Source organism: Nicotiana attenuata, unplaced genomic scaffold (genome assembly GCF_001879085.1).
Source record: "Nicotiana attenuata strain UT unplaced genomic scaffold, NIATTr2, whole genome shotgun sequence".
NCBI classification, from domain to species: Eukaryota; Viridiplantae; Streptophyta; class Magnoliopsida; order Solanales; family Solanaceae; genus Nicotiana; species Nicotiana attenuata.
Genome location: NW_017671273.1, coordinates 132,879 through 145,155, shown reverse-complemented (window position 1 = coordinate 145,155; position 12,277 = coordinate 132,879). Strand labels below are relative to the sequence as shown.

The 12,277-nt window shown below is 38.4% G+C and overlaps 1 protein-coding gene across 1 annotated transcript; it reads right to left on the bottom strand.

Moving 5' to 3' along the window:
• Positions 1–9,885: 9,885 nt before the first annotated feature.
• On the bottom strand, positions 9,886–11,751 carry LOC109207211 (secoisolariciresinol dehydrogenase-like). Its single transcript, XM_019370095.1, has 2 exons — positions 11,541–11,751; positions 9,886–10,797 (listed from the first exon to the last, which is right to left on the bottom strand). Exons 1-2 carry the CDS (start codon positions 11,576–11,578, stop codon positions 10,005–10,007), a joined length of 831 nt encoding a protein of 276 aa, XP_019225640.1. The 5' UTR covers positions 11,579–11,751; the 3' UTR covers positions 9,886–10,004.
• Between the last annotated feature and the right edge of the window lie 526 nt (positions 11,752–12,277).

Below are 12,277 nucleotides of genomic sequence, written 5' to 3'. Positions count from 1 at the left end.
GTGGGGGTAGAGGTCCTAGAGGTGGAGCTCAGACCGCCAGAGGTGGAGGCCAGCCAACAGCAGGCCGTCCCAGCGAGGTAGATCAGAGTGGTGGGGCTTAGCCCCGATGTTATGCTCTTCAGGCCAAACCCGAGGCAGAGGCTTCAGATGCGGTTATTACAGGTACGGTCTGGTTTGTGATAGAGATGCTTTAGTGTTGTTTGATCCGGGGTCTATGTATTCGTATGTGTCATCTTATTTTGCCCCGTACTTGGTCATGCCTAGTAATACATTGGGTATTCATGTTTATGTGTCTACACCGGTGGGTGACTCTATTGTGGTCGATCGAGTCCATCGTTCTTGTGTTGTGGTGATTGGGGGTCTTGAGACTCGTGTATATCTGTTGCTTTTAGACATGGTTGACTTCGATATTATATTGGGGATGGACTGGTTATCACCTTACTATGCTATCTTGCAGCCCCGATGACTAGATTGACCCAGAAGGGTGCCCAGTTCAGGTGGTCGGATGAGTGTGAGGCGAGCTTTCAGAAGCTCAAGACAGCTCTGACTACGGCACCGGTGTTGGTTTTGCCCACAGGTTCAGGACCTTATACAGTTTATTGTGATGTTTCTCGTATTGGGCTTGGTGCAGTATTGATGCAGGATGGCAAGGTCGTTGCCTATGCTTCGAGGCAGTTGAAGATTCATGAGAAGAACTATCTGGTTCATGATTTGGAGTTGGCCGCCATAGTTCATGCATTGAAGATTTGGAGGCATTATCTGTATGGCGTGGCATGTGAGGTGTTCACGGATCACAAGAGTCTTCAGTATTTGTTCAAGCAAAAGGAGTTGAATTTGAGGCAGAGGAGGTGGTTGGAGTTGTTGAAAGATTATGATATCACCATCTTATATCATTCGGGAAAGGCCAATGTGGTGGCCGATGCTTTGAGTAGGAAGTCAGCCAGTATGGGCAGTCTTGCTTACATTCCGGTCGGTGAGAGGCCGCTTGCTTTGGATGTTCAGGCTTTAGCCAATTAGCTCGTGAGGCTGGATGTTTCTGAGCCCAGTTGTGTGTTAGCTTGCACGGTCGCTCGTTCTTCATTATTGGAGCGTATCCGTGATCGGCAGTATGATGATCTCCATTTATGTGTCCTTAAAGACACGGTGCAGCGCGGAGGTGCCAGGCATGTTACCTTAGATGATGATGGAGTTTTGAGATTGCAGGGTCGAGTATGTGTGCCTGATGTGGATGGGCTCCGAGAGTTGATTTTGGAGGAGGCCCATAGCTCCTGGTACTATATTCATCCGGGCGCCGCGAAGATGTATCAGGATTTGCGGCAGCATTATTGGTGGCTTAGAATGAAGAAGGATATCATAGCATATGTGGCTCGTTGTTTGAATTGTCAGCAGGTTAAATACGAGCATCAGAGGCCTGGTGGTTTATTTCAGAGGATTGAGCTTCCCGAGTGGAAGTGGGAGCTGATTACTATGGATTTTGTTACTGGACTTCCGCTGACTCGGAAGAAGTTTGACGCAGTATGGGTCATTGTTGATAGGCTGACCAAGTCAGCACATTTCATTCCTGTGGCAGCCTCCTACTCTTTTGAGAGGTTAGTTGAGATCTATATTCGGGAGATTGTTCGCCTTCATGGTGTGCCCGTATCCATCATTTCGGACCGGGGTACGCAGTTTACCTCGCGCTTCTGGAGAGCAGTTCAGCGAGAGTTGGGCACACGGGTTGAGTTGAGCACAGCATTTCATCCCCAGACGGACGGTTAGTCCAAGCGGACTATTCAGATTTTGGAGGATATGCTCCGAGCTTGTGTTATTGACTTTGGAGGTTCGTGGGATCAGTTCTTGCCTTTAGTGGAGTTTGCCTACAACAACAGCTACCAGTCGAGCATCCAGATGGCTCCTTATGAGGCCTTATATGGTAGGCGGTGTCGGTCTCCGGTTGGATGGTTTGAGCTGGGAGAGGCTCGGTTGTTGGGTACGGATTTGGTTCAGGAGGCCTTGGACAAGGTCAGGATCATTCAGGATAGGCTTCGTTCAGCTCAGTCCAGGCAAAAGAGCTATGCAGACCGCAAGGTTCGAGATGTGGCTTTCATGGTAGGTGAGCGTGTATTGCTCCGAGTGTCGCCTATGAAGGGCGTGATGAGATTTGGGAAGAAGGGCAAGCTTAGCCCTAGATTCATCGGTCCATTTGAGATACTTGATCGAGTGGGAGAGGTGGCTTATAGACTTGCTTTGCCGCCGAGCTTATCAGCCGTGCATCCAGTGTTCCATGTGTCCATGCTTCGGAGGTATCACAGCGATCCAGCCCACGTGTTAGATTTCAGTACTGTCCAGTTGGACAAGGACTTGTCTTATGAGGAGGAGCCGGTAGCTATTCTAGACCGGCAGGTTCGTCAGTTGAGATCCAATAGTTTCCCTTCTGTTCGTGTTCAGTGGAGAGGTCAGCCTCCTGAGGCATCGACCTGGGAGTCCGAGTCCGATATGCGGAGCCGTTATCCTCATCTTTTCCCCGACTCAGGTACTTCTTTCTTCTGTCCGTTCGAGGACGAACGGTTGTTTTAGAGGTGGAGAATGTGACGACCCAAAGGGTCATCACCTATTTTAAATGAACTCTGTGCTTCCGAGGCCTTGAAAACCTCATCTAGAGTCACCTCGATTCGCGTGTGCAGTCCGGGCGCGTAGGCGGAAAGCTTAAATATGAAATTCTGTGAAAAATGCTAAATTTTGATGTTAAAATGAATAAATTTGACTTTGGTAAACATTTTGGGTAAACAGACCCGGACCCGTGATTTGACGATCCCGGATGGTCCGTAGGTAAATATGGGACTCGGGTGTATGCCCGGAATCGAATTTCGAGGTCCCGAGCCCGAGAAATAAATTTTTAAAAGAAATTGTTTTTCTGGAATTGTTAAGGAAAATTGAAATGATATTTGATTAGAACGTGATGGTATCAAGCCCGTATTTTGGTTCCGGCGCCCGGTACAAGTCTTATATATGCTTTAAGTCATTTCTGTGAAATTTGGTTAAAAATGGACGTCGTTTGACGTGATTCGGACCTAAATTGGAAAATTTGATGTTTTATGAAGTTTGAAAGAATTCTTGGATTTTGAGGTTTGATTCGTTGTTTTTGAGGTTATTTTGGCAATCTGATCGCACAGATAAGTTCGTATGATGTCATTGAGTTAGTAAGTATGTTTGGTTAGGAGCCCCGAGGGCTCGGGTGAGTTTCGGATAGGCGTCGGAGTGTTTTCGGACTTAAAAAATCTGGTGTTTTTGCTGGTTGCTGATGTCCAGGTTTTTGTTCTATGCGATCGTATTGATTCTTCCGCGATCGCATAGAGTTAATTTGGTAGTCATCAATTTGTCCTATGCGATCGCATTGATTCTTCCGCGATCGCATAGAGTTAATTTTGGTAGTCATCAATTTGTCCTATGCGATCGTATCGATTCTTCCGCGATCGCATAGAGATAATTTGGGTAATCATCAATTTGTTCTATGCGATCGCATTGATTCTTCCGCGATTGCATAGAGTAAAAATCCGCACAGTTATTTAAGCTCAGAAACAGAATGCATTACGGGCAATTGGCCATTTTTCATAAGCCTTTCCTTCTCCAAAGCCCTTAGGCGATTTTTGAAGCTCTTCTTCACCATAACCTCTTGGTTAAGTAATCTTTAACTTATTTTCTTCCATTTTCATCAACATCTATTGGATTTCTAGGCTTAAAACATGGAATTAAAGGTAGAAAATTAGGGATTTGGGTAGAGTTAGGGCTTTTTGATTTTTCTTGATTTAGACCTCGTTTTGGGGTCGAATTTGAAAACAAATTGTATATTCGGGCTCGTGGGTGAATGGGTGATTTGATTTTGGTCCGAACCTCGTGTTTTGACCAAGCGGGCCCGGGGTCGATTTTTGAGTTTTTGGGAAAAATGATGGAAAAGCTATAATTAGGCATTGGGTTCGTATTTCATTGATGTATTGAAGTCATTATTGTATAGATACAATTGATTTGGAGCAGAATTCGAGAGTGAAGGCGGTTATTCAGGATTGAATTGGCCGTGGAAGTTTGAGGTAAGTGTTTGGTCTAACCCTAGCTTGAGGGATTAGGAGTTGAGTCTTATTTGCTAATTGCTTCTTGTTGAGTACGATGTATAGGCATGGTGACGAGTATCTATACGTTGGTGTCGAGCATGACCGTGAGACTTAAATTGATAGTTGTTGTGTTCTTTAATGACACTTCGGATGCTTTAAATTGATGACTCTTGATATTGAGTAGAGATTTAGTTTATTTTCGTGGACTTTATTTATGCTTGAGTACTGGTATTAATCGAGCTGAGTAAGAGTTGAGCTAGGATTTGGTTACAACTGATTCTTCCTTGCCGGGATGGTTATTTTGATATTGTTGTTCCCTTGCCGGGAAATTATTATTATATTGCTTTTGTTTTCCTTGCCGGAATTTTATTGTGACTTTGTGTTGAATTGAAATGAGAGCGGGTGGTACGCCTACCACGAGTTATGATGAAATGGGAGCGGGTGGTACGCCTACCACGAGATTTGATGAAATGGGAGCGGGTGGTACGCCTACCACGGAAACATTGAGAAATGGGATCGGGTTGCACGCCTGCAACGAGATGTGTACTGACAGTGAAATCTGCTTTTATTTCCCTTATCCGTGTTAGAGTTAATTTATTGATGTTCCTTATTATTCTCTTGAAATTCTGTATTATCTGCTATCCCCGAAGCATGTTCCCCTCCCATTTAAAATGTTTATTCTTGTTATTTTCCCGCTTTAGATATATATATATATATATATATATATATGTAACTGCACTGGTTTATGTGGTAGTCCTGTCTAGCCTCGTCACTACTTCGCCGGGGTTAGGCTAGGCACTTACCAGCACATGGGGTCGGTTGTGCTGATACTACACTCTGTGCTCTATTGCACAGATCCAAGTACCGGACAGCAGCAGTAGTTCGGGAGTCTTCCTTCAGTTCACCGAGACACCGAGGTAGCCTTGCAGGCGTCCGTAGGCCCGGCGTCTCCTCTATCTTACATTTCATTCTGTTATCTCATGTTTCGAGACAAACAGTGTTATTTTTCCTTCAAACTGTTGTATTTAGTACTCTTAGTAGTCCGTGGATGTTGTGACACCAGTTCTTGGGTAGAGGCATATGTGATTTCCGCATTATTGTTCATTTTATTTAATTTAAGTCTTCCGCTAAAGTTTTATATTTCCGCTGTTATTCTATTATTTAACGCTTGTTGATATGATTGGTAAAAAGAATTTAAAATAAAAGAGTTAGGAGTTTATGATTTGTGGCTCTCTTTAAGATGGCCTTATCCAAAGTCCACTGGGTTCCCGTGGGACCAAAATGGACAACACCATACTCTGTGCATTTATTTGGAGAACTAAATGCTGTTTATGCTAATTATTGATTTAAATAGTCGAGTCCGGTGGGGGGTATGGTCTTAACCCTTTTGTTTTGCAGAAAATGGAGAACAAGGTCCCCGACTTCGGTATGGTCAGTATACCCTCACTCTTGCTGACCTGGTGGAGGAATCTCCAATCAAGTGACCAAATCAATGAATGGAAAAAGAGGGTCACCAAGGCTAGTGAGAAGCTGGAATATCTAGAATACAGTCTGCTGGAGTTGGAGGGAAAAGTGAGGAAAAGAGTCACTAATTGCCAGAACGCTGAGGGAAACGAAGGAGAACGCCTGGCAAAGGCATTTNTATATATATATAAGGGACAATAGAAAGTTTTTTGTCGTCCTGGTTACTTTACAACTAGTCATTCCAACCAAAAGGCTTCCTCTTCCAAATTCACCCTTGTATTTATCCTATATTACTTTATCTACTAAAATGTATTGTCCATAAATCAAGTGACTTTGAAGCTTTAGTGGTAAGACATCATAGCCCCTTAGTCTAACTTTTACAGGTGACGTGATATGTACTATAACTTCTTCATAACCCTCCTTTTTACTCTTAGTATATTTCTTTATTATTATTACTTAGGTTCTCACTTCCATTTTAGTAAATTAAAAAACTTCAAGGTCATTTTAAATCGACCTCTTTAAATTATCCACAAGGATCAAATAGACACTTTAACTTTGCTAGTGACATGATAGACACTCCTCTCAACCCGTATAACACATATGCGAGATACACTCTTACTTACCTGTCAAATGGCCAATAAAATATACACATATGTAATTTTGAAACTCAAAGGAAACTACAATAATAATAAAAATCCAAAAGTAACCCCCTTCCTCAATGTCACCAACAGATCTTTCCCACACAACCGCCAACGATTCCTTTGACCAACGGTAAACCTCCGGCAATGTCACCCCCCAACCATACCTTTTTTCTTCTTCTTCTTGGAGTAAAAATTCTCCAAACCTCACTAACCGATGCTTCCATCAAAGGCACCGGAGTTGCTGCCTTCAATCAGTAGCCGATCCATTTTGGCACCAAATAATTTTCGGTGGAGAACGCCACAACATAGGTGACTAATATTTTTGCTGCAACTTCAAAATTTGAGATGCCAAATTTTCTCTGTGCCATCTTGATGCCTTTATTGTCAATCCTTCCACTATAGAAATTATAGCAAAAAATTTAGTGAACACATTTTTTTGGTTAACTTCTTCCACCGTGATTTCCGAAGTACCTTCCTACACTTTAACTCTTGATGTTATATATTTGCATCCTCCTTTTCATGTTCTCCATTACCAAGATACACTAAAGTTGCACCTGCTATTTCAACAAATAACAACCTTCTTCCAAATATTAATTCTTATTTTCATCAAAGGCGAATAATTTGAAAAAGGAAAAGTGTCAAGATTAAAGGTAACTAGGTAAGTAAGGTCAATTTTAAAATAAAAGAAAAAAGAAAAAAAATTAATTTTGAGGATTTTACACGTTCAAATATGAATAAAAACACACTTTGCCGTGTCATGGTAATGGGTTTATTTTGCATACGTAAAAGTCACTTAAAGTGTCAAAATAATAAATAAGTCAGTTAAATTGTCTATCTGGTCGTTGAGGACAACTTAAAAGGGTCATTTATGTATTTTGCTTTTTTTTTGTGTAAGTCATAACATAACGAACAATGCAAGTTGTAGCTTTTACTCCAATTGTCTACAGGAAAATAGTGCAATGCATACTACGTGGTCAGCCAATTCATTCTTGATGTGAATTTTAAATTCATATATAAGTTTTCTGTTTTTTAACATTTTAAAGTTCACATTTTATTACATAATCTAGACAAGAGTGTGCAGAAATAAATAAGGTGATTTTAAAGTCACCATCATATTTACCGTTATAACATTTATCAACCTTGTGATTTGTAATGTTATATTAACCTTCCATATTATAATTTTTGGTGACAATATTAATTTCAATGTTTTTAAGTTTTACCCTTTTGTAATTTCATTGTTATTTTCAAGGTTCTGCAGCTCTTTTAAAAAAAAAAAAAGAAGATACTGTTGCTATATTACATTACTTGGCTAGAGTTACAGATCTCCATTATATTTATGTAAGAGCATTGGAAGCAAAAAAATCAAGAACGAGAAAACAAAATCTATAATTTACAAGCCATGTGTATAAACATCCAACATAAAATGTAAAAATTTCTTACTACGAAATAATAAAGAATAATTAAAAGTATATAACAAAAGATAAAGATACTTGAAAGCACAAATACATAAAATTATTTGTATAAAGTAAAAGAATTGTCCAACAAGAAGAAAAGTTGTCGATAAACTGCATCTTAAAGTAATAGAGATAAAAGCAATGTTGAAGTAAAATTAAAGATAAGCATATGCCTCGCTATATAGTAAAAATAGCACGGGCTAGCCAGTTTTCGGGTTGGTAATTGAAAATATCCAGTATTTGTAAAGTCACTGAAAAATAGCCAATATTTTGCTGCAACATAGAAAGTTCCAGCATAAGATACTGGAGATTGGTGCACCTGTGTATGAACTTTCAGCATATTATGCTGGAACTCCAACACGCGGAAAGTTCCAGGATAATGTACTGGAGATTGGAGCACCTGTGTATGAACTTCCAGCTAGGGGTGTTCATAAAAACCCGAAAAACCGAACCGAACCAAACCAAAAACCGAACCAGACCGACCAAAATAATCGATACTTTCTAGGTTTGGGTTGGTTTTGGTTTTGAATTTTAAAAACCGATCAAATTTGGTTTGGTTTTGGTTTTAATAAAAAAAAAACCGAACCAAACCGACTATAAAAGTAGCTATTTAAATTTATTATTACACTTATATATATATATATATTTTTATATAAAGTTTTTAAAATCTTATAGTACATATTAGTCATTTGTATTTTTAGTCTAGTTCTTTGCTATTATAATAATTTAATTCTTTGCCTTTACATTTTAGTTTGATTGGTAGTGTTCTTTTTGCTAAATACAAGAATTTATTTCATGTTAAAAATAATCGATTTTTAATTGAGTACTTAAATTATTCATCACTATTCGATTCAATTATCATCAATATATTTTGATAAATGATAGATTTCTCAAGGAGCAATTGATTTGATAGTGTTACGTTGAAAATGTAGTCGTTGGAATATGTGTTTGGTAGTATATGTCTCATATTTAAGAAAAAAACCGATAAATAACCGAAAAAACTAAAAAACCGACAAAACCCGACAAAAACCAAATCGATAAAAAACCGACTTAATTAGTTTGGTTTAGTTCCAATATTTGAAAAATCGACTTACTTGGTTTGGTTTCTTCTTAGGGAAAAACCCACCCAAACCGAACCATGAACACCCCTACTTCCAGCATATTATGTTGGACCGGTATATTATACTGGAACTCCAGTATATTATGCTGGGTCGCAGTATATTATACTGGAACTTCAGTATACTCCAGTGTAATATACTGGACTTCCAGTATAATATACTGCTACTCCAGTATAATATACTGATGTTCCAGTATATTATACCGGAATTCCAGTATATTATGCTAGAATATTTTCCGGATTTTGAACAGTATTTTCGTTCAAATTTATCTTTATATGAAAAGTAGCTAAATTTCTATTACTTTTGAAACTGTGGCTATTTTTCAATGACCACTTGTAAATCTGGCTATTTTTTAATTTCTCCCTGCTATATATTAACAAATTTACATCTTGAATCTACATAGACTTTCTAAAAAAAAAAATTCAAATGCAAAGTTGTGAAGCTTTCTTTTATTTTTCTTTCTTATCGAATTAATCTCATAAATAATCAATTTTTATATCTATTAAAGATTTGAAAGATTAGTCAAATAATACAATATAGTATCCTTTTCTATTTTATAAAAGAGAGATTTATGTAACAAAACTTAAAAACTAATAAGTAAGGTTGAGAAAGGTAATTAAGAAATATTATAGCAAATATATCACTTGAAACCAGCTTCTTAACAAGAAAATAGAAACAAAATAGGTAATTATAGTATTTAAACCATATGAGAGGTAATTAGTATCACTAAAGCAAACCAAGAGAAATGTTTTTAAAATTATGTCTATAAATAATCAGAAGAAGTAACCTAAATTGCCGTTCACCCAAACGCTTAAACTAAAATAGTTGGTGAATGTATAATATATACTTGATATGTTTATAGCCTTTGTAATCTGCGTATAATCTATTTATATTGACTAGAACTGTCAATAGTAAATCCGATAATTATCCATTTAATTTTTAGTATTATGCTTGGGCGCGGGCTCAGCACGGGCTTAACAATACTAGTTTTAAAATAAATGCAGATGTTACGCAAACACAGTTTGCAGCGCAGTACTAAAAAATGTATCACTTTAAATAATCAAAAAATGAAAATGCAATACAAGGATCCAGGTATCAAAAGTCCAATTGAATGTCAGCTGCATTCTGTAAAGGTAATGATAAATATCATCAGTTCTAAAATCAAAAGTTTGTATTCCCATAATAATCAAATTAGCAGCTGCTATACAACATTATTTCAAGAACAAACTCCAAATCCTTATATCAAGATTCTGGATACTTGAACATGCCTAGTGATGGATTATACACAGTGAATCCGCCATCAATGAATAAATTGTGCCCACTGATATACTTAGCATCTTCACTTGCCAAGAACAGTGCTGCTTTTGCAACATCATCCACCCTTAATATCACTCCTTTAAGGTTCCCAGCCATACTCAACGCCGTCTCAAACACTTCATTCTCAAGCCCCACAACCTTCGTTGCCAATGGCGTAACCATCGCGTAGGGCGACAAACAATTCACCCTTATACCAAATTGCCCCAACTCCACCGCCAGGTTCTTCGTGAGCCCCAACACAGCGTGTTTGGAGCTGCAGTATGCATGTGACGCTGCAGCTCCAACACTGGAGCTTACGCTGGCGGTGGAGATGATGCAACCGCTACGTGTCGGGACCATGACACGAGCGGCATGCTTCATGCACAAGAAAACTCCCGTCACGTTTATACTGAGCACCCGTTCGAAATCTTCCTTCGTGTTGTCGATGATTCTTGGCTTGGTCTCATCGGATATGCCAGCATTGCAGATCATGATGTCGAGCTTTCCGAATATGGAGATGGTTCTATCAACGGCATTTTGGATATGGTCTTCGTTTGTCACGTCGCAGTGAATGTAAATGGAGTGCGATGGGCTTCCAAGGGCATTGCTAACTGAGTTGCCGAGTTCATCTTGTACATCAGCAATGACCACGTTGGCTCCATGTTCAGAGAAGAGCTTTGCAGTTGCTTCACCGATGCCACTAGCTCCTCCGGTTACAATCGCGACTTTACCCTCTAGCCTTCATATACAGAGAATATGGAAGTTAAATTGGTCTCAATTTCCAAATGAATGGCAAGTTCGAAACTTGAGGTCAAAACTCATCTATTACTATTTAGCATAAATTCGAACATTGATTCTCAAATTTGTTCAAGTAAATTTACATATTCAGAAACTGTATGGAAACATTCCAAATCATAACTTTCTATAGTTGAAAGTATTTTCAAGAAAATTTGAAAATATAGTAGATAAAGAAAAAAAGTTTGCCTAAATAATGTAATAATGGCAAAGCCATATTCAGATTCCAGAGGAGACAAAAAATACTAGGCAATTCCTTCTCATATGGCTAAAGCAGAGTTATTCAGTACCTATACTAGTGGGAGGTACGTAACAGGTACACAGTAAAACAGCCACACTAGCGTCATTAAAAAAATGGCAAGTCTTTTTTGGACGCAAAGAGCAAGATCTTATGCCCCTTCACTGAAACAGCTCAAGATCGTTCAAGATCAACAGGAGATGTTGATCTCAATGATATTTAAGCATATGGTAAGTTCGATGGGAGTAAAAATCAAAGTCATAGTAATAGTTTCCAGATTAGCCATGGTACAGTAAATTTTATCCAGGTTGGTCCATAACAAAAACTGTCACATGCCTTTTGAAATAAGTCTAAGAAAGGATAATTTTCAAAGAATGTTTTATGAATTAAAGGAGATCACATTTTCATCCTTCCATTGATATAAGAGAGATCGAGGGCTGCGAACTTACCTTTTGCTGATTGTTGAAAGAAATGAAGCAGAAGCCATAACTGGTGATCAGAAATGAAAAACACAGATAACTTAGATTTAAGTTTGGATGAGAAATCTAAACCAAAGACACTCTACATTGAAGATTGAAGAAGCAGATATTGATATATATACCAAGGAGACACTCCACAGCATTGTCTTTTTGCTGAGCATTTTAGTCAGCCTATACAGATGGAATATTGCATATTAAAGGTGGAAGTGAAGACAAATTTGGAATAAAAAATCTGGGGTCTTGATCTCTATGGGAATCATGAATTAATAATGCAAAAAAGTTATTTACATTTTTTCCCCTCTTTTCTGTTTCATTCCAACTTACTTATTCATAACGAAAATGATGTTTCAACACCATGTATCTGCATTTTCCTTTTGTCCCTTCTTTCTTTATTAGCTTTATGAGGTCGGCACAGTTTCCTTTTCTTTTCTTTGGAAAACTGCATATACATTAATTCTTATGTTCCATTCTAAAATGTGCAACAAACATAGCAAACATAATGATATTGTCTAAATATACAAATATAAGGTGCATTATATAACAACAACAAAAAACTTCTGGTTCCCTAGAGCAGATATTGGCTTATCTATATGATTGATAAACTGAAGATATAAAGGCTTTAGGAGTTTCACCGAAACTAATAAAGAAAAAAGTTTTTCAAAGTGAATGAACCCCACAACAATATTTTAACACATACAACCCATGTC

Coding starts and splice junctions, on each gene's coding strand:
- LOC109207211 (XM_019370095.1), bottom strand. CDS start 11,578: ATGGCTTCTGCTTCATTTCTTTCAACAATCAGCAAAAG. Junction 10,798..11,540: donor CTTTCAACAATCAGCAAAAG/GTAAGTTCGCAG, acceptor CTGTATATGAAG/GCTAGAGGGTAAAGTCGCGA.